Genomic DNA, 21,750 nt, shown 5'->3' on the forward strand with positions numbered 1-21,750 from the left:
GCAAAATACTCAGTGGTGGTGAGATGACTACATTTTAAAATGTACATCCATCAGCTAAAGTCATAATCTTATGTGGATTCACTGAGCAGCTAAAAAGTATGGTAATAATAATAATGAACACAAGGTTGCACAAAAGTTAAAGGCCCTTTTGAAACATTCTCATGGTTTCTCAAGTTCCATTTGCAATAAAAGTGTTGCTTAAGTCATGTTTGCTAAAAATGACATTTAAAATGCTAACATTTTAAATGTTTATTACAATATATTGCATATATTATAATAGATACAAATAGATAATATATATGAACTAATCCACACATTTTACTTAGAAAAAGGCTGTTTATTTTTCTGGGCATGATGTCATGAAACATGTTCAAAATGTTAAATTAAATGCGTATTAATTGCGTAATGGAAAATGTAAAAAAGTAAGAAACATCATAAAAATAGCATGAAATTTAACAAGCATAATCTTCTCTTACAATATAACAGTGTTGATCTTATATGTGTACGTTTGGTCATAAGAGTGGATTTCACACAATGATACAGTATTTTCTTAAGTCTGAGATTGAGCATCAATCAGTTCACGTGAGTGGATGAAAGTCTCAAATCCATACTGTGGCACAGAGGACAGTCTAGATGTATCACCACAACACAAAGATGAGAGTTCTGATACAGTGCTGTGACAGCAGAAGTTCATCCGTTGTGCTGCAATAGTTCAGTCACGTGTGCTTTCAAACGCTGAAGTCTTCTCCCCGTCATCCTGTTGGCACACCTCTCTGTTGTTCATCTTTTATACTTAATGTTGGCTTCAACTGGAATGAGAAACAAGGAGTATTACAGCGGGGTCATACGGATGCATAATGCAACAGTTGAATATAACAACTTTCTCACACATAAGTGAGCCCAGGTGCTTTGTTTGGACTAATTTTGCCTTGTTGACGTGTTCGTTGACCGGCCTTGCTTACTGGTATAATCCTGCGGTGCCATGGGCCTAGAGAGGACCTGCCTGAGGGCGTCCAGCCACTCTCTCTGTTCCCTCTCCTGCTCGCACATGAAGAGAAACTGTCGCTGGGGCGTTTCGACGGTAACGCCACACTTCCACTTGTTTCCCCGGGTGTGCTTTGGGACGCACTCCTTCACAGAGTAACCCTTGCTCTCTGTGCCGATGAAAATGACCCCCAACTCCTCCGCATCCTACGTTCACAAGCATGAGAACTCATTCAGACATAATGGTGGTTAAAGTGCTTGACATACATCCACACAGCATCGAGTTAGAATGAGAAGTCCTCACCAGCTGGCCTTTGAAGTACAACAACTTCCTGTTTTGAGAGTCCAGAATAAACCACCTCCTTTTGAACGACTCCCTCTGCTGTTAAAAAAACACATTTAATGCCTCACATGAAAAATTGACAGTTTAAATTTAAACATTTATATCCCCTAACTTCTTCTTTCACACCAATCTATTCTTACCAAAAAAATGTAAATCAAGGGTGTTTGAATATGTAAGAGGAACCGAAACACACAATCAAGTGTACAATCAAGTCTACTACTGTGACAAACAACTCTAACTCTGCTGGTAGCAGCAGAAGTTGAGTGCGGACAAAATAAATGAACCAATAAATCATATAAAAACTGTATATGTTTCACTTTTTCTTCTTTATTAACTTACCAATGGCCCCGTCTTTTCCATGTATCCCTCTTTGAGGTAGTTTCTTGTTATCTTCGGTACCAGCTGACAAAGAGGTGCAAAAGGTACACGAGTGTTAGGCTTATAAACATGAAAGCGAACAAAGAGGCAAGTTTCCGTTCTTACTGCTGTTGACTCTGCTGAAAGTGAACGTCCACACTCAATAAACTGCTAAATATTTAGGGTGCATTCTAAAGTGCATCAACATTTTGTCTGTCTTTTTGGTTTTGAGAAGGTTTGATGCTCACTTCTTCGTCGCTTCCAGTCGGGTATGCTGTCTTCAGGTACGCATAGCGAGCGGCACGAATGGCGTTGAACCACGTCACGATTTCCTGGAGTAGAAGAAGAGACCCTGAGCTTCTCCACAGCCCTATAGTATGACAATCAGTATAAGACTTGCTGGTTAATGTTATTTATACTTTGGATGATCATGCAGTCCCACCTCAGGACTCTCGTGATAAACATAGAGGTTCCTGGTGTGATTGTCGTCTTGGTAGGTGATCTGCAGCCCGTGAGGATGACCAATCTTCTCTGCTTGAAAGGTGGTGTTCAGGTCCTTGATGGAGATTACAGCTTTTGGGCCTTTGGACTCCTGGATCACAACACATAGCACATCAGAGTTTGTAGAAAGGATGCAACGACTGGATTCAATTAACATGCAGCTGCTTGTGCACTCATTTTGTGAAGCCATGATAGCAGCGTGGTTAGCGATGGCAATGTCGGTCGGTCAGTCCACCACTTTGGTCTCCACTGAAATTACTCAAAAACTATTCGATGGATTGCCATGAAGTTTCGGTGGAGACATTCATGGCCCCCAGAGGATGAATTGTAATAACTTCAGTGATCCCCTGACCTTTCCTCTTGTGCCAAAAGCAGGTCAAAATGTAAGTTTGTCCAATACTTTAGTGAATATTAGCGTTGGAGAACATGAGTTGGAGAACATGGTAAACATTTTACTTTCTAAAAATAACCATTGTCATTGTGGGCATGTTTGCATGCTGACGTTAGCGTTTATCTCAAAGCACCACTGTGCTTCACAGTAAGTTGAGGAAAGAGATCCAATCAAATAAATGCACATGCTTTTACATCACTCACATAATAAATATAAATATAAACTCCACATCTTGTACTTTGAAAGAATATAAATAGTTTGATTTATGTCATATGTGAAAGTAAACTGGCATGAAGCATTTATGGTTTGTGGTTTATTCGTCTTGTATTTTGTATGCCTTTGCAACTAAATACCACACGGGCAGCAGATCCCTGGAAAGATCCTCGTGATCAGACTAGACTGGCAGACCTACAGCGTAGTTCAATTGTGTCTGAGCTGCTGGGAACTCACATTTTCCTTGTTGTAGTAGGTCAGGGTGAATTCTCGCTCTGATAGTACAAACTTCCTCTTCAGAAACTGGGAGTTCTCTTTCCCTTTCTTCCACAGCAACCCCTCGTAGAAACCTGGTGTCAGATCCAGGAAAATACATTTTGAGTCACCGCCCCGTTGCAACGTTTTGCACAGCGTGACAGTCCGGCCAGCTTTCACTTCCTGGCGGTTTTGTAATGCAAAGAACAGGTTTTTCTTGCACAGTTCTGCATGTTTATGAGGAACCACATCAGCTTTACACCCAAAGGCGATGATGATTGATGTTCTACAGTAAGACACGTGTGTCAGAAAACAGTGAGAACATCACCTGTGGTGTATGAAATTGGTGGATACTTGGTTTCTCCTGTGAATTCCTTCCTTTCATATTTCGCCCGAATCCACTGGTCTCTTAAGACTCTGCGGTTCAAAGGCAAAAATGCAGAAACTCGTGAACATGAGCTGCAGTATCACCACAAGAACATGACCCATTAAGCTTTGATCGAGCAGCAGACATTCATCCATATTTCACTTCTACAGTCAGTGGTTGCACTTCTCTCTATTTATGGTGGCATTGCTCCGTCAGCACACATGTTTATCACACAGACAGTTTTCTGAAGAATGTCATCATTCTGGAAAGTTACTTACGCACAGTCATTTTCCTGGGGCCGATAGTAGTACACTGGAACAGCTTTCTCATACACAGCTCTGGCGCTGGCATTGCCATTGGACTTCATGAACTTCCCAGATCCCCCCCCAAAAAAAGACACGTGTGAAGATTACACACCGACACGGACAGTTTGTCCCTTGGCCTGAATAATTACTATGTTATTATTACCACAGCCATGATAACAGAGGTGGGGACCATACCTCCACCAGTTCATCCTCCCAGAAGTCCAGCTTTATGGATTTGACCCGGCTGTACAGGCTGCGATGGATGCCGGAGCAGTTCAGACACACAAAAACACCCAGCTTGTAGGACGCCCACTCTGGATCTAAGGTGTGCAGAAGAGGTGGGACTTAGATTTAACACTTTGCAGCGCCAGAATGTCCTGATTGGGGGCCCCAAACCCCCACCCCCCCCCACCCCCCCGCTCCTCTCACTCTATGGGCCATGTACACTGTATTCCGATGCTGGAAATGTACGTGTTATGTGATAAGGCTTGTCTTTGAATAAACAAAAATCTATTTAAGGATAAACACAACAGCATATTATAACTTTGAACCAATATTTTGACACAAGGACCCTTTAGGCATTCATTATAGTTGATATTGTGCATTAAAGTGTGTATTCCTGTTCAGAAGTTTAGACAATCAAACTACCACTACAGAGAACCTGCAGCTTTCCCTGGTTGATAAACCTGCCTGGCTTGCGTTCACAAAATGACAATCACATTCAACTCATCCGAGACTGATAAGCTTTATAACCGTCAACAATAACAAAACCTATGACAAAAAGAGAATCCAGAAAGTCTGATTATTGTCAGGGTGTTGGCCACTTAGAAATGATAAGAAGGAGAGTTTCTGATAATATATACATATTTGAAATAAGCTTAATAGAACAGAAACACGCATCTCTTACCTGGAGCTCCGCAGTCGGCGCAGTGACTGTTGACCGGCCGCTTCAACAGCTCCAGCAGCGCCTTCTTGTTTCGGTCATGGTTTGACATGTCGGCACGAAGTCAAACGAGGGTCTCTTCTTAAACGACAATGAATCCGCGCAGTCCAATCTGAACATGGTGGTCACATAGTTTCACACGTGGCGAAATGCAACCGACAAAAAAAAAGTAAAATGAAAACTGGAACTTGCGACAGATTTCTTTGTGGGATGTTACAACACAACGCAGGCGTCCAGCTGCGCGGTGTGAACGACAGTAGACGGAAACAATGTTTTTTTTTTTCTGTCACTGGGGGGTTGTCCTTTGTGACATCCACCTCTGTGCGGTGCCCTCACTAATACAAGCGCTGAGGCATCAAACTGAGCCGACGCCGGTCTACCAGCTGAGCACATAAGGCTCACAGCAGACAGACTTCAGGTCCCAGCCGTCCTCCAACATACCATTCACCCTGTAATCACTGAGATCAGCTCAGGAATCACGATAAAAAGTATTCAAGCACATACACGGTGAGACCATTTCTTTATTTATTTCGTCGTTATAAACCTTTATTTGGTCACAACAGATACCCACTGTGAATAATGTGTACATATTTCAAGACTGAAAAAAGATCAAATGAAAAACAAAGTGTGAAGGTGATTCAGGGCTGACACGCTTTTAAAAAGATCCTGAGTGCATCAACAGTACTTTGTGTGGAGAATGACGCTGTACACACAGCCTTTACATATTATATTTTACATGTTAATCTCTTACATTAGTGATACACACTTGCTGCTCAAAATAAATTTCTACGAGATTAAAAAAAAACACTTTGCAAGATGCAAAGCGGCTTCGACGTATAAAACACTACTGTACAAAAAAAAAAAAAGACTCTTTAAACACAGCTTAATATTACAAAAATTATATAAAGTAGAAATCTTCAGTGCATTCTTTGAAAGCACCATAAGATGCGCTGAAAGAATTTGAGGTTGTTCAGCTGTGAGTTTCTCCAGGTGAGAATATCTTCAGTATTCATTTCATCTCAAAAGAAATACGTGGAAGCAGGAAGTCCTCTTTGCACACGCAGCTGTGACCAGCTCATCTCATGTCGAGGTCACAATCATAAAAGAGACAAAAGGCAACAGTGACATATGTTGCTGCCGGACTATATTCAACCTCGTGTCACAACACTAACTGTAAAAGTGTTTTTTTTCTTCCACCTCAACAGCCAAAATGCACGGACTCTATAAAGTGTGGCCCCCGTGTGATGAGGAGGACGCGTCTGATCTCCTCTGTGGTTCAGGGGAAGTCTTCAGCAAGCTGCTGTTGAGTGCTCTTTTCAACACCCAGGTGGATCGCATCGAGGTAGTGCAGGAACCTGGAGGAGGAAAAAACAAAAAAAAACAGCTCAGTTTTCTGTGGACCCGTTTCATCAGACGGGGTTGCATTTGGATGTTTGAGTTGCATGCATGCACGGCGTCTTGCATACAATTACAATTCAGTTCAACAAATTTATTCTTAGCCAGACGCTAGGTGTCAAAACAGAGACATCATTATATGAGTCAGCTACTGGCTGCCTGTGATGAGAGGTATGTAACCACATCCTGCCCACACTGCAAACAAAGACATAAAAGGTGCTGGCCCGGTGACAAACTACCGTTACCACGTGCTCACCTCCGTTTAACTTTGCCCTGCTCCTTAAGCCGCTCTGATCTGCAGATGGTGCGAAGGGCTGGCAGGTAGTCCAGAGCAGCAGCTGGTCTGTTGGCCTGAGTACCAAACACTCCTCTGAACATCAGCCTCTCCATCACTTCTCTCCTCCGCTGGACCAGCCTGGAACGCATCGACACGCATTACCTTTCTTTGCACTGGTTTAACTGGTCAGGGTTAGAACGGGGGCCACGGTGCACAAGGTCCACGTTGTACAGAGGATGAATATTGTGTAAAGAAATACTAGTGAGACTCACTGTGGTTGACAGGGGCCGTCCTGAGTGAAGCTGTAACCTTCCCGATGGGCGGCCACAGGGAGGGCGAGTTCTGCTGCGGCCTCCCGCCCCACCTCCCCCTCTAGTTGCTGGACTTTGTTCCAGGCCTCCGCTACCGAAACCCGACACTTGTGGAAGCTCAGCGCCTCCACAGCAGCCGGGATCTCCAGGACGTGCTCCCCTCTTTCCCAGCTCCCTCCGTCGGTCTCAACCCTCGACTCGTCCGTCATCCCGTCTTTCACCACGCCACCGGCCGGTGACATCCTTCTGGGATTGTCGCCCCCTTCCGGACGAACCCTCAAAGAGGAGTCCATGTACGACATGTCGTCTAAAAAGTCAGCTATTGATTCGAGACACTGGGAGACCGGGAGACTTTTCACCCGCTCCTCGGGAGTCAGCGGCTTCCTCTTCACCGTCTCCGAAACTAAACTCTCTTTGACGCCTCCCTTTGCCCGAGGAGCGCCCTGCGGCTTGCAGAGCGACAGAAAACCGTCTCCTGAGTCCGAGTCCGAGTGCAGTCCGTCCTGGTCGGGTAAACTGTGCCGCTTCTTGCTCTTCCTCATCCTACTGGACATTTTGATCGGACTGCCGTCGTCCGAACAATCCACCGACTCCGCCGCGTGCGGTGACCTGGCGTGTGATGGCGGCTCGTCTGGATTAACAGAGGGACGGTGTTGTAATGCACAAATAGACTGCACCGGTTTGAAGGTAGAGGTAGTCAGCTGTGTGAGCGGCAGAGGTAAGAGCGTCTCGAAGTTGGAATAGAGCAGGTCCACTCCTCGTCGCTTGCTGTTTGCCAGCAGCTCCCAGCACAACATCTCCTCCGTTGGACTCTGTTGACAACACACACCCGGTCAATCGAGTACAACAGGAACCAAAGAAAAGCTCACTTTACACATGTTGTTGGTCTCAGCGGTGTAACGTGGTGAATGAAGAGTTTACCCTGAGCCGCTCCCAAATGTCTCCCTCAGGTTCAACATTCAGCAGACCCAGCATGCTCTCAGTGCAGCCGGTGTCACAGAGAGGAAGAGCGTCAGTCACTGCACACACACAGACGGATTAAAAAGGTAGTTTATTTGTAAAGCAAAACCAAGTGATCAACATTACTATTCCAACTGTTTCATCGGCCTCCACCAGCTCATGTTCTCACCCTGTGTGCCGGCGTGCGTCAGCGGTCTGGTGACGCGGCGGCCTCCTGCGCTCCGGGTCCAGAACTGCAGCTGCAGTAAACTCTGCCGGATGTCACATCCGTTGAGTCTGAGCAGAGAGCTGATGTCCAACACGTCCGTCCTCGTGTCCTCCGCCAGACACAACAGACGCAGGAAGCTGCCAACATCCAACTGTACCGGAGAAGGACAACTTATAACCGACTGAAATTGACTTATTAGCATTGAAACATTAGTGTTGAACACTCGTCCACTCACCACTGAGGGCGTTTTGAAAAGGATCTCTTCAAAGTCGCCATCAAACATGGTGCTGAAAGCAGGATCTAAAAGACCAGACAGAACGTGTGAATAAATCCAATCAACACATGACTGAGATATTTGAGTTTCTCCGTCTACTCACCGCTGGTAGTGAGGATGACCGGCCTCTTCGTCGTGGTCATAAACGTCTTGATGGCAGCTAGAAACCCAGAGTCGTCGTCAAAAATAACATCCACTTCTTCAAACAGGATGAGCGAGGTGGCCGTCTTCTTGCTCTGTTCCTCGTTGTTCTTCTCTTTGGGGGTGGGAGCTGGTTTGGGCTCGTTGTGCTTATTGACACGCTCGCTTGATATTAGGACTTTCTTAGAAGCAGCTATGTGAAGAGATGTGGGGGGGAGAGAGAGAGAGAGAGAGAGCGAGAGCGAGAGAGAGATTTTATTTAAAGGTCCTGGTAGAAACTTTTCATGAAGTTAGCCCACCATGCAAGTAAACAAGTGACACATCAGAAGGTGAGATGAACCTGTCTGTTCGTTCTTCTTAGTGTTAGGCGTCTCCTTGGTGGTGGGTTGACCCGTTTTGAAGAAGTTGGCTAACGAGGTGGGAGCCAGGCCTCCTCTTTTAGCTCCTCTTGGGGACTGAGGATGTTTCCTGGGAGAGGAAACCGCCCTACGAGGAGAGTTCACCTTTCCTGGAAGATGAAGAACACGACCCGCAATGAATTTCTAACAGTTCCCACCACACACACACACACACACACACACACAACATGTGCAGAAAACAGGTTATCAACGTTAGCCCGGTACATACTGGGCGAGGAGCCGAGCTTGAGAGGGCCAGCGCTGCTGCTTGTGCCGTAGCTGTTGAAGTAGGCGGGCTTGTGGGCGTTGACCCCCTGACTGTCCACCTGGTGAGACTGAGTGGCTTCCTTCAGCTGGGACAGAATCAGACGGCCGCTCCGCTGAGAGGAAGCATTCACCTCGAACACCTTGAGGGACCAGAGAGAAGTTAGGAAATGAAGACGCTAATGTCACCGTTTGTGGACCGGGACGCTTTCGTACCTTGAAGCCCAGCTCCTGGGCACAAGCATAGACTGCAGCAGTCTTTCCTATTCCAGTAGGTCCTGTGATGAGCATCGTATTACACAATGTGTCCTCTCCGTCCTGGGAGTCCTCTCCTCCGCAGTCCCAGTCCGAGTCTAGACACAAAGAGCCATCATTCAGTCAACACAAACGCACTACAAGCCAAAGGAAGTAGTTCTAAAGAGGGAACTAGGATAACAGTTTCTCTAATCTCCCACCATTGCCGCCTTCCTCTTGTTTCTTGTCATTCTGCTTTTTTCTCTCTTCCCGGTCAGTACGCAGTTTCCATTCCTTTAGCCAGCTGTATGAAAAAAGAGAAACATGAAACATTGGCCCAAAAGGTTCCTCATACGATGGCCCCGAGTCCACGTTGTGCTCGTATTTATGTAATGGGGATGATACTACAACCCGCTCTACCTCTGAGCGCCCCCCGTGCTAGAGCGGCTCCTGTCTTTACACAGGTGCAGTGAAATCAAAGCTGTTTTAGTTCCTCACCTGTGCAGCCTCCTCACTGAGCCAGTGTTACCTATGATGTCGCTGGAGTGCTGGGGCTGGTATTTGTCCGTCCATAACACGTCCTCTCTCAACACATCTGTAGAGACAAACATTTTCTACATTACTTCTGACAGACACTCACTGGATCTATTCACCAAGCATGTAAACAACGAGGACACAGCTTATCTCTTACTGGCACACCTTTGAGGATCTTCTATAAATAGCTGTCATGCCAGATGGAAGGTGTGTGTTCCTCGTGCAGGCGGCTTTTTAAGATTATTACACATTGTTGTGGTCTATTTTTAGCCAATCAACTGTGGCTTTGATAACGACACATTTGCAACAAAAGCTAATTCTGGATTATCCGTAGGTATCAGTTGGTCCAATGGCGTGTCAGTCTTTTCCAACACATTTAAATATATTTGCAGTCTTTGATTTCAAGCTTGCATTGACTTATGGTTTGTTGGACATAAGCAGGAGCTTCCTTTTGCCCATTGGCTGATTTGCCGTATTGTTTATTGATAACCAAAGTTGGTAGAGAGAATGTGAACCCTCACCTTTTCTTCCAGTTCTCTCTCCCGACGGCGAGTCCTCAATCACAACCACAGAGTCGTCATCAGATGGGACGGGAGCAGTTTTCTCATTCGCCCCCCCCTCCGGCCTCGATCTCCTGGCTCGTCTCGTACGCCCCCCCCTTTTTGTTGGCTCCGGCTCGGGTTTTTCTTCTTCTTCTACTTCTGCACAGTTGGCCCGTTGCTTCTTGGCCACCTTCACAGACACTCCCCCCTCGTCATCCATCCTCTTCCTCTTCCCTCCCGCTGGTGTGCTGCTTGTGACTCCGGTTACAGCCTCTGGTTCTGCAAAGGAACATGCAATGGATGTAGAGAATAATCTTTTAATTTAGGCTCTAATTCTCTCCCTATTGTGACTGATACTGCAAATATCTGTGCTTTGAGAGGATAGATTAGGATAAACACTGACTAATAAAAATGGTTACTGCGCCCTGACGTTATGCGGTGCAACATATATCTACCGTTGCTTCAGTCAGACTGACCTGAGGCTGAGCTCTGCTGCTGGTGGTCAGCGCGTCTCTTGAGGAAGCGAGTGGTGAACATGTGAGCGGGGAACAGAGGGTTAGAGGTGCCGACCTCCTCCAATAGAAGCTGCCGAACACTTTCAGAGATCTCAGGCCTCCAGCCAGAACCCTTCAAAATGGAAAAATCAAATATTGTGTTTGCCGTTTAACCCTACGACACTACAAACATCACGATGCACAAAAATATAAACTAAGACAGAATTGAGCATTCAAGTACGTGTACCTATAAACCAGACAATGAGATACTGATCCTGCTAAACGTGTGACTAAATCATAACTGTCATTTCGACGTACCCGCTCACAAAAGGCTCTGCGTTGTGGTTTTGTCCTCACACAAAGGGAACCGCTGACAGGTGGAGGGGAGTTGGATGTTTGGCACCAAGGCTCTTTCAGAGGACGCAGTAACGAAGACTCCGGCCACAGTAGACTCCAAAGAGGACAGTCTGTCAACAACAACAACAAGAAGAAGTTATGCTGAGCTACCAGTCCTCCGTAATAACACATACATTAAGTCATATAGTTAAGTTAAAGTAGCAATATCACAATGTAGAAATACTCTGTTAGAGGTTAAAGTCCTACATTCAAAATAAATGAGCTAAATGAGCTAAATGTAGTGAAGTGAAAATGTTAATGTTTTCCTCTGAATTGTGTAGGAATAAAAGCATTAACTTGTCAGATGAAGATGCTAACATATACATACTGTATATACAGTATGTATATACTTCTATGAAGGACCAGCTTACCGTTAGATGGTTGCGTCATGTGAAGAACTGGCTGAAAGGAGGAAGAGGCAGAGTGCACCTCCCTGCTGGCGGCCGTCTTCGCGATCTGTTTCCTGAAGGACTCGGGGAGGCCGCTCTTCAGGAACTCTTTGCGAGCTCTGAACTGCTCGTCGTCCTGAGAGTTTTCAGAGCTGCTGTCGTCAAAGATGGAAATCACCGCAGACGCCTTCCGAGCGGTCTTCTCTTGGCCCAGCGAGGCCCCTTTGGAGCCTGTGAGGAAGAAAGTACAGCACCGTTAGATGAGAGTTCTACAAAACGCTAAACAGTAAATGATGATTTTTACAGTTACCTGGGACAGTCTTGGTGTCTTTGCCAACAGATGCTTTCCCCAGAACTTCATGTAGGCTGCGTAGAGGCTTCTGGGTTTTACTCTTTTCTGTCTGGTCCTCCTCCAGGCAGATGACAGAATCCTAAAAAAAGAAACCACATAATAATGAGAGAGAAAAAGGACACAACTTAACTTTTGTGTTGTATTGTGGACGTGTCCCATTGTGCCAATGCGGACAAAAACTAAACAGTGCAAGATAATACGAGGGTCTGAGAGAAGAATCAGTTACGCCAAAGATTTGTTATTAAATTAGTGAATTGCTAAAACTTTAAAATGCGTTATGGGTCCATTTTTGAATGACGAGCCAGAGGAAATGGACAACGGCAGTCATTACCAAAGACTGGGTGGGCCTCATGAGAATATATTAAGGTCGCCCAACAAATTTGTATAATTTCTCCCATAATCTTTTATTCAACAAATATATCTGCAGTACACATTTGAGCCACACGAGGGAGCCTAAATGTTCCTACTGTTCTAATAATGTCTTCATTCTGATTCATCTTCTGCCTTTAACGTTACCTCGTCTTCACAGTAGCTCCTCTTGGTCTCAGCTCGTGACGAACGCCTTAACGTGTCCTTTTCCTTGACGGCTGTTTTTTTACTCTGCTGGATCAATTTGGCTTTCTCCACCAGCTTCTTGGCCTGCTTCCTTTTTTTAGAGTCATTTGAAGTCTGAAAAGTAATAAAGCATCCATTCATCACCCTCGTAATTATGATGTTTAAAATATGCGGTTCCTTGTCGTGTTAGTACAGCAATTCATTACATTTACAATGTGTCCAATCTGTAATAGATATACTTACTTTAGCAGAAGAGTTTATTCCACTTCTACTTTCAGGCTCGGTCGAGGAAACGCTACTCAACTTCTGGACTCGAGTAAATTTAATCCTTATGAAAAAGAAAACATTAGAACATTAAAAAGAACAATTACACGTAAATACATTCATACACACTCAGTTTATTGGGTAGCTAACTGTTGGAGAATGTAGTTCGTGGTGCTGTTGAGTTGTATTGCATTACGTTACTGACAGGTGTTTCTAATATTTTGTCCACCCCATTCATTTCAACGAGGGTACGCAAAAGAGAAGAAACAACTCTCTGCATAATGAACTTCAGTCCTCCAAAATGATCATATAGTTGAATAAACACCTTTTCAATAAAAAATGTAGCATTATAACCTTCATGAATGAGAGCGCATTAGTTTAGCTTTGTTGTACCCAATAAACTGGCATCTGAGTGTATACATGCATCCAAAATGCTCTTCATAGAACGTGTAACTGTATGTGTCACCTGATCGGGCTTTCGTTTGTGTCAGGTGGGCACACCATCTCTGCTACAAAGACTGTGCGCTTGGACTTGCGTATCTTTGGGGTGGACATCTTTGCAGGGCCGTCACTGGGTGAAGAAGCAGCAGCAGCAGCAGCAGCAGCAGCAGCAGCAGCATCATCATCATCATCATCATCATCCTCCTTCGACTTGTTGCGTTTCCTGTTTTTTCTGACGGGGCTCGTTGGGGTGAGCTCAGGCGCTTGCCGGACCACAGCTTCTCTTTTGGACCTCCTCACCGCCGGGACGGAGGGAGTTGAGGTGATAGGAATCTCCTCTCTGTCATCATCAACCTCAACAACTGCGGCCACCGTTTCTTCCACAGGAGCAGGTGTGGTGGTGATTGCTTCATCTTCTTCTTTAGCTTTCTTTCTACCTTTTCCTTTTCTTGCTGGTTTCTTTTTAACTACTTTGTCTTCCTGAGAGGCAGCAGGGACTTGCTCAACAGCGGGTGGAATTACAGCGTCTTCTTCAGCAATGCTGTCCGCATCATCCCCGACCTGCTTCTGCTTGCTCTGGCTCTTAACAGGCTTGGTTTTGGAGCCGTCCAGGCTGGGCTGTTTGAAGGCCGCCATGAACTGCTTCCTCTGTGCCTCGCCGCACTTGGGCATGGAGTCACTCTCGAGCACAGCCAGCTCTAGATCCTCCTCTTGAAGAACCACGTTGGATCTACGCCTGACAGTCGGAGTCGTAGCAGGAAGTTGGTGTTCGGCCTCCACGCGAGGAGACGACGCAGGGCTCATCGCCCCTTTTCTCCTGCCGAAGATAGAAGCTAATCTCCCCCCCGCCATGGCTGCTTCCTGTTTGGGTGAGACTACATGCACTTCAGCCTGGATGGTGACGGTTCGGGGTGAGACGTGAAACGGTGGCTCCGCAGAACCGACATTTTCTTCAGCTTTAGGGACATCCAACTGGTCAGTGTCCATTTCCTCTGTTGTGACTTTACTTTCGTCTCCTCTGCCCTGTTCATCTCCCGTGTCCTCTTCACCACCGCCCTGGCTCCGCACAAACTCTTCGAAGGAGATGGTGACTGTGCTGTTGTTTAACCTCGAGGCCTCATCCACATTGACCTCCATACTGACATCACACAAGGAGCTCTCTTTTTCCTTCTCCTCTGGTTCCGAATGCTTTGCCTTCCTTGAATTCCGGTTTTTGACTTGTTTTGCTCTGTCTTTTGAAGGTACAATTGGAGACAATTCAATGCCGTTTAGTTCCAAAATAAGTTTGTTCCCACATTCGGGACCATCTTCTTCAGCCTGCTCATGACTGACAGTCGCAGTGACACAAGCCTCGGCACTAAGCTGGGTAATGAGGGCCGCTGTATCACTGCCAAGAAGACCACAGCTGCCGACTGCTTCAGCTGCCGAGTCTCTGCCATCACGCGGTTTCTCGACAATCAGGCAGCTCGCCTCCTCTGCGAAGCTAAAGGTTTCAGCCTCCACAAGTTTCCTTACAGCTTTGCTGGCCTTTCGTCTCCGTTTCTGCGATTGCCGTTTCACCGCCGCTTCTGGGCCTGTGCGTTTCTCCGCGAGCTCAGACGTCCGACAGTTCTCCTTCAACTGTTCGGGGGAGCCGGTCTTTTCTTTAGAGGACGGTGCCTTCCGGCCAAAGTAGTCGGCGATGTTGTTGGAGCGAGGAGGTGAAAAGGGTTTCTCCGCAGGCTTGGGCACGGGAGAGAAATAGTTTGTGATGGTCTTGACAATATGACTGCCTCCATCTTTACGGGATGTCTTACAAGGCTGTAAAAAAGGAGTCAAAGTACGTCATAAATGAATGAAAACATTTTGCAACCGCTACTGAATGCTATATAAAAAGTGTCACAGACATACCTGGGTGTCAAAGTCCTCAATGACGGATGCCATCGCCACAACACCAGCCATACTTTTAAAGAGACCTACAGCAAAAGGAAAACATTATGTAAATGAGACATTAAGTATTATTATTATCCAAATAGCACAGCGGTCTAGGCTGCATGCCACGTAAACTCATTATCCCGGAGTTATCAAATAAAGGCAAAAGTTCCATAATAATAGTGTTATGCTCAATTATTCCTTTAGTTTTCAACAACCGTTCATGCTTTATTACTTAAAAATTAAAAACCTCAACACTTTAATATTTACAACAAAAAAGGTACAACATAGTTTATTATCCATTTATTAGACACTGTAAACAGCCTATAAAACATTAATACCATACTAAGCAGGAAGTTAAGAGTTCATGTGAAGAATAAAAATGTTGATATACAGAATTTCACAAAAGAGGTCTGGTAGAGCTAACATAAACATGTATTATTATAAACATGGCGCCCTGTACCACTTACAGTTGTTGTGCAAAATGACAAACAAAGTTGGAGGAAAACACTCACCGATAAAAAGTGAAAGTGTAACTTGCTGCTACTTCGTCTTCTTGTCTTTTTCCTATTCACTTCCCCGAGTGTGTGGACAAACAACAGACGCAAAGTTCATTGTGTGCGGCGGACATCAGTGTGGAGCCCCCAGACATATGGACGTCACTGTAAAACAACAAGCTAGCAGACTTCGGTAGATGCTACTCTCAAAGCAGCTTCGCTCCTCGCGCGTCCAACAGTTGGTCCGAACGTCTCCGACATGTCAGCCACGAACATACCAAACGTTAAACTGGAAAAACGTCACGCGGATATTTTCCAAATTGTTCCGAGTAGGAATTCAAAATTCATGTTTTCTTGACAGTTTGTTGCTCTTTCTAAAAACGCGCCAGACCCGGGTCGAGAAACGAAGAGCGCCAAATATACGTGACGCTCAGCGAGACCGGATTCAGCCAATCACAGGGGAGGAAAATGGCCCCTTCGTCGAACTGACGTAGTTTGCCCAAAACAAAGATGGCGTGTGGTTTTGCATTTGATGGAGAGGAAAAACTGACAGCTACCTCTGCTGGCTGCGCCAAGCCAATTCAACACAGAAGAGTCAGTTATTGTACCAGTGATCACAAATATACAATGATCTACTTTATCATCATACAGTATATTAACACGTGTTTGTCAAGGTACAATTAAATTACAATGAAAGCAATACAACTATATCAGAATCAGAATAAAGCGTACGCATACATGGACATAAATAACAACAATGACAATGAACAATGGATTGGGGATACTAGTGCAGAATGGTGGTAATAGTGCAAATGGAGGATATTTAACTGTCCGCAGTAATAGGCTGTGATTGTTTAATTGGTAACAGCATAAAATTGCTGCAGTTACAATCATTTTCTTAATTAATCAATTAATCACTTTGTCTGTTAAATATCAGAAAATAGTCAAAAATGTCCCCCACTATTTCCTCGTGCTCAAGCTGCTTCAAATGTCTTGTTTTGACCGACAGTCCAAAATCTAAAGATATTCACTTTACGGTGACATAAGACAAAATAAATCATCAAATTGGATCCTTACATTTGAGAAGCTGGAATTCAGTACATTTTTGGTATTCCTGCCTAAAAAAAGGACATAACCAATTAATCAATTAGAAAAATAGTTCCCAATTACTTTGTTGTTAATCGTCAGGTTGATACATCACCAAATCATTTAGTAATTACATGAAATTCTCAGCGGAGAACTCATTTCGTTGAACCGCCATATGATTTGTGATACTTTGTACACTCCGAAGTTGTAATACAAACATGTTAGTCCAACTGCTCAACATTTTGATCAGGGAAGATTGTTTTAAGTTGGACCCCGTGGTCATGAACAACAGTAACATCAGTTAGTGTCAGTGACTATAAAAAAGGCCTCTGTGATCTTCATGTGTGAGGAAACTGTGTAGCAACAGTTTTACCAAACCTTGCTCACCAAAGTGACACATTAACCTTGTGAAAAGGTGCAGTATTTGTATAGATCAAATGTAAACTCACCAAAGGTAAGTTTCCCCAAAAAATGAGGAAGAACATCGATAGTTAGCAGAGGATGTCATTATAAGTCTGTGTAATTTTAAGACTTTATTTCTTCCTGTTAAAGGAGAGTTTACAAAGATATAATAGTGCTATATATTTTATTGCATAGTTGTGTACTCCAAACACCACTTTCAAACCTTGTCAATAGACAAAAGTCCAAAGTAACATGTCACGCCCTACATTTTTAACAATGCTTAGAATTTCCCTCCCGGTGAAACTGAGGAAGGTGTAGTGGTATCATGTGCTGTGAGGGCTGCGTTTCCTCATAGCTCACATTTCAGACCTTGGTCCATATTTACAAACTTGACTGTGATGCTGCAGACTGATTTGTTGTTAATAGAGTTACCCCATGGAAGCAAGAAAGTCAACAGCATCAATGCAAACATTCGATCCTGTTTCCACCTCTGGTAAGTTGACTCTTTCATAAACCTTGGACAATAATGCGCTTCCGCAACATCTAGTGCAATTGTGTGGGCCGGACACTGTGATTAAGAATAAAGTGTTTATTTTATTCATGTGTTAGTTTATTTAACAGGGACAGTTCAACTACACATTGTTCCATAGGAAGACGTAATTAAATGAAGTGTTTAGCTGAAGCTAACTTAAAGCTTCTGTCTCTGCTCAGGCTTTTGAATTTATGTTAAAACAAATAAATGTGATGTAGGCTATTTCTTCTGAACTGAATTCAACTTTACAGAATAAAATGTAATACTTCTCTGTATTAGTGGATATACTGTTGTATTGAAATTGTTGTTATTCATATGCTCAGCAGACGTACACAGTCTAATACATCAGTCTTGCTGTAAATTTCACCTTATGCCTTTACAGGAACACACGCCTAGTGATTAAATTATTTCGCCAATCAATCTATCCGTTGATTCTGATTCTGACATAGTGTTATATAACGGACATATAAAGACTACTGCGTCTCTCTTACAGGACAAAGTCCCCACTCTCCAGAGTTGAGGATTGTGTTGGTAGGTGGAAGAGAATTAACCGGGACGCCCAGTAATAAGAGTGCAGCTGGCAACATCATTCTGGGTAAAAGTGTTTTTGAGACCCACAGAAGAACTGCCCAGAGTGTTGTGAGGCAGCAGCAGGTACATGGCAGACACGTCACTGTGGTCGATACTCCAGGCTGGTGGTGGCACTACCCACGAGATAACACGCCACAGCTAGATCAGATAGAAATAAAGAACAGTGTCCATATGTGTCCACCGGGGCCCCACGCCTTTCTTCTGGTCATTCCAGCCGGTTCTCTGTTTCTTGAGATCTTTACACGATCGCTGGAGGAGCACATGCATCTTTTCCACAAAGGAGTGCTTGATCACACCATTGTGCTATTTACTGCAGAGGGTCCATTGAGTGGCAAAGATTTGGAATACGAAATCAGTCCGTGGCCAGCGCTTCAGAGTATTCTTAAACGATGTGGAAACCGAAAACATGTTCTCAACATCAACGACAGGCAGGATAGCACTCAAGTCCAAACGCTTTTTGAGAAAATAGAAGCAATGGTTTTTAGAAAGGCCGGTGGTCACTATTCTATCGATAGTGCTGATGGAAAAGCTCTGAGAGAGAAAATAGAAGCAATGGGTGACCGAGCATCTAAGAGGTTTGCCGAAGTGCAGACAAAGAGAAGGAAACTCAAAGCCCTGATTGAAGGTGAGTCTAATCAACAAACAATACATTTGATTTATTGTGCCATGCATAAAGCACCATTAATTCATATTTTGACCTGGATTCTTTTGCAGATACTGAAATCAATATTTGAGTTTTAAAAACATGATAATGGTATATCAGCCAAAAGTTGTTTTTTTTTATATAGACACATACAATAGAAAACAACAAAAAGAACATGTTGGTTAACCTGAAAAATACCACTAGGACGCACAAAAGTACAAGCCTGAACTTTTTTTTGGTTCCCCTTTCTGTATAGGTGGCAAGACCCCCCCAAAACATTTAAGATTAGTGATGGTCGGAGCACAGTGGTCAGCCAAGAGCTCAGCAGGCAACAACATTCTGAGAAAAGATGCTTTTGCTGTTGCTCACAGAAGAACAACAGAGTTCTGTGAGATAAGCCACAGCATGGTGGCAGACAGGCAGCTCACAGTGGTCGATTCTCCCGGCTGGTACTACAACAGCACCCTTCAAGACATCTGTGAGATGGATAAAATTGAAATAGAGAACAGCATGCATCTCTGCCCTCCCGGACCCCACGCAGTGCTCCTCGTGGTCGGCCTGGCATCCGCCTTCAACGCATCGTACCGGAGAGCAGTCCAGGAGCACATGAGTCTGTTCAAAGACGAAGTGTGGAAGCACACCATCGTGCTGTTCACTAGAGGTGACTGGCTGGGAGTGAAGACCGTGGAAGAGCGTATAGAGAGCGAGGAAGGTCTGCAGTGGCTCGTGGAGAAGTGCGGGAACATGTATCACGTCCTGGACAACACGAAGTGCAGCGATGAGACGCAGGTGACGGAGCTCCTCGAGAAGATTGAAGAGATGTGGGCAGGAAACAAAGATCCTCATTATGAAGTGGACCTGAGCCGTGCAGAGCAGATGGAGGCAAGGAAAGAGGCGGTACACAAGACGGCCAAAAGGATTAGGCTGACCAGCCAAAGACAAGAAAGAATACTAAGAGAGTTGTTTAGAGGTAATCAAACAATTATCATATCATTTTTGATTAATTCAATCACTGTTACTGATGACATTTGTTTTTCCAGGGGAGAAGCAGACAATCACTGACATGAGGGTTGTAATTGTTGGCAGAAAAGACTCGGGGAAGAGTATGGTAGGAAACAGGATCCTTTTTGAAGAGCTATTTGACTCAACTTGGCTGAAGAAGGTAACCAAGCATACTGCCTAAACTGAAATATTCTAGGAGCAGGGAGCAGGGAGGATAACATTGAATTTGTCATGTATTTTATTGTTTTGCCATCTAGGAATTCCAAGATCAGCTAGGAACCACGACGAGTGTGAAACATGAAAGAAATATGTCTGGAATAAACGTCTCAGTCGTTGAGGCTCCAGGCTGGTTTACAGATTCGACGATACCCGACTGGACCAAGGGCGAAGTTCTGCGCAGCGTCTCCATGTGTGCTCCGGGCCCCCATGTTTTTCTCTTAGCAGTTCCCATTTCCCAAGCCTTTACAGAGAATGCCTACCAAGCAGTTGTCGAGGTCTTGATGCCATTCGGTGAGAAAGTCTGGAGACACTGCATGGTGATCTTCACCTGGGCAGACTGGCTCAATCACAGGTCCGTTGAGGAGCACATCGCCGCACAAGGCAAAGCCCTCCAGCGGCTTGTGGAAAAGTGTGGTTACAGATACCAAGCTGTCAGCGGCAGTCGTTCTGGAGATGGTTTTCCAATCATGGAGGTGTACCAAAAAATGATTGCCATGATAACACGAAACAAGGGCCGCTACTTCGCCGCTGAAGGCAAAAAGGGGGAAAAGACGAAACCAACACTGACCTGGCAGGAGGAGTGGGACAGCAGGGAGCAGGAGCTGATAGACCGGATGTTGAAAGCCGTGGCACAAGAACCCGAGGAACCACCGCTACCACCTGTGAAGATGACAGCTAGCTTTGACGGAGCCTTCATTCCAAGCAGTGAGTTTGTTATTACTCCATCAGGGTTTTTCCTTCTACAGCAATTCAAAATGGTAAATATGTGCACTGCTGTTGTGAATCACACCATTCAACTTCTGTTTTCAGTGAGCGGAGATGTTCCCTCAGAAGTTGGGAACACATTTTGGAGATCAAGAGCAGGTGCCAGGGTGTCCGAATGGCTGAGCATTAGAGTCGGGAACTCAGATGTCACCTCTGGGGTTGGCACTATAACTGCCTCGGCCAGTTATGTGGGGAAGTTGGATGAAAGCCTTCACAACATCCAACATCCACCAATGACACAGTTTTTCCCAGAAAAAGACAAAATGAAGTTAGACACTCTCCATGGCAGGGTCTGCACCGACATTGTAGAAACCCAACGCAGGCACTCTTTTTAAGCTAAATATGCAGCAATCACAAGCAGGCTATAAACTGAGGTACAGACAGTGATAGGCTAAGAAAGCACTGTTTACCAAACACTGTTGGACACTGTCAAGAGAATAGATCAATATCCAGTGATATTAGTTTCTGATGTCTGGACAGCTAATTTTATGATCTTTAATTGTACGGTTTATGTTATGTTCAAGGGAAATAATTTACTGTTATTAGCCTATAGCTGTATTCAAGGTTATCATGTTAAATGCAGAATTTATGTCTTTCCTGTTTACTGTATTATGCAAAACTTTGGGTTGGAACCAATAGAGCAAAGGCTTACTTAAACACCGATCAACATGTGTTTGTTCAGGTTTATAATTGACTGGCTTAAACAAGAAATAAAATGAATAGCTATGGAATACTTTAATTGTATAGTGGCTATGAAAAATAATACAGAAATTATATTTATACATGTCTTCTTCAATAAATATCTAATACAAATCAAGATTCATGTGGTTATTTGACCAGTTATGGAGTTATGTAAAGAGGTATGATGGGGCGAGTGACTTACTTTTTTTTATTTTTTATTTGTTTACATTTTTTACTTACCTTTCACACATGTAATTAGATCAAAAGATGGACGATCGATCGGTCATTTTTGTCATTTAGGTTCCTCCGAACTTTTCAGAAGGGTCGTGTTGG

At 44.5% G+C, this 21,750-nt stretch overlaps 3 protein-coding genes across 4 annotated transcripts; 1 reads left to right on the plus strand and 2 right to left on the minus strand.

Moving 5' to 3' along the window:
* Positions 1–337: 337 nt before the first annotated feature.
* Positions 338–4,885, minus strand: adap2 (ArfGAP with dual PH domains 2). Its single transcript, XM_079177098.1, has 11 exons — positions 4,624–4,885; positions 3,912–4,036; positions 3,690–3,781; positions 3,373–3,461; positions 3,027–3,139; positions 2,127–2,276; positions 1,933–2,016; positions 1,667–1,729; positions 1,289–1,366; positions 963–1,191; positions 338–809 (listed from the first exon to the last, which is right to left on the minus strand). Exons 1-11 carry the CDS (start codon positions 4,709–4,711, stop codon positions 781–783), a joined length of 1,140 nt encoding a protein of 379 aa, XP_079033224.1. The 5' UTR covers positions 4,712–4,885; the 3' UTR covers positions 338–780.
* Positions 4,886–5,199: 314 nt separating this feature from the next.
* Positions 5,200–15,790, minus strand: atad5a (ATPase family AAA domain containing 5a). Of its 2 annotated transcripts, XR_013767489.1 has the most exons (23): positions 15,515–15,790; positions 14,979–15,043; positions 13,114–14,888; positions 12,627–12,711; positions 12,345–12,497; positions 11,787–11,907; positions 11,459–11,707; positions 11,010–11,158; positions 10,674–10,824; positions 10,177–10,476; positions 9,620–9,716; positions 9,343–9,425; positions 9,104–9,240; positions 8,853–9,030; positions 8,566–8,733; positions 8,188–8,418; positions 8,046–8,110; positions 7,772–7,961; positions 7,564–7,661; positions 6,604–7,454; positions 6,311–6,469; positions 5,503–6,014; positions 5,435–5,466 (listed from the first exon to the last, which is right to left on the minus strand). XR_013767489.1 is itself a non-coding variant. In XM_079178116.1 (22 exons), exons 2-22 carry the CDS (start codon positions 15,027–15,029, stop codon positions 5,936–5,938), a joined length of 5,370 nt encoding a protein of 1,789 aa, XP_079034242.1. In that variant the 5' UTR covers positions 15,030–15,043; positions 15,515–15,790; the 3' UTR covers positions 5,200–5,935. The 2 variants fall into 2 exon arrangements, 1 of the variants encoding a protein (XP_079034242.1); XM_079178116.1 differs by having other exon boundaries at positions 5,200–6,014.
* A 1,656-nt stretch (positions 15,791–17,446) lies between these two features.
* LOC306709250 (GTPase IMAP family member 8-like) lies at positions 17,447–21,498 on the plus strand (the record flags this gene model as incomplete). The annotated part of the gene is made up of 6 exons (XM_079177317.1): positions 17,447–17,477; positions 18,010–18,732; positions 19,007–19,720; positions 19,791–19,912; positions 20,010–20,676; positions 20,782–21,498. The coding sequence occupies 6 exons, from the start codon at positions 17,447–17,449 to the stop codon at positions 21,069–21,071; spliced, it is 2,547 nt and encodes an 848-aa protein (XP_079033443.1). The 3' UTR covers positions 21,072–21,498.
* Between the last annotated feature and the right edge of the window lie 252 nt (positions 21,499–21,750).

Source organism: Pholis gunnellus, assembly GCF_910591455.1.
Source record: "Pholis gunnellus genome assembly, chromosome: 17".
NCBI lineage: Eukaryota > Metazoa > Chordata > Actinopteri > Perciformes > Pholidae > Pholis > Pholis gunnellus.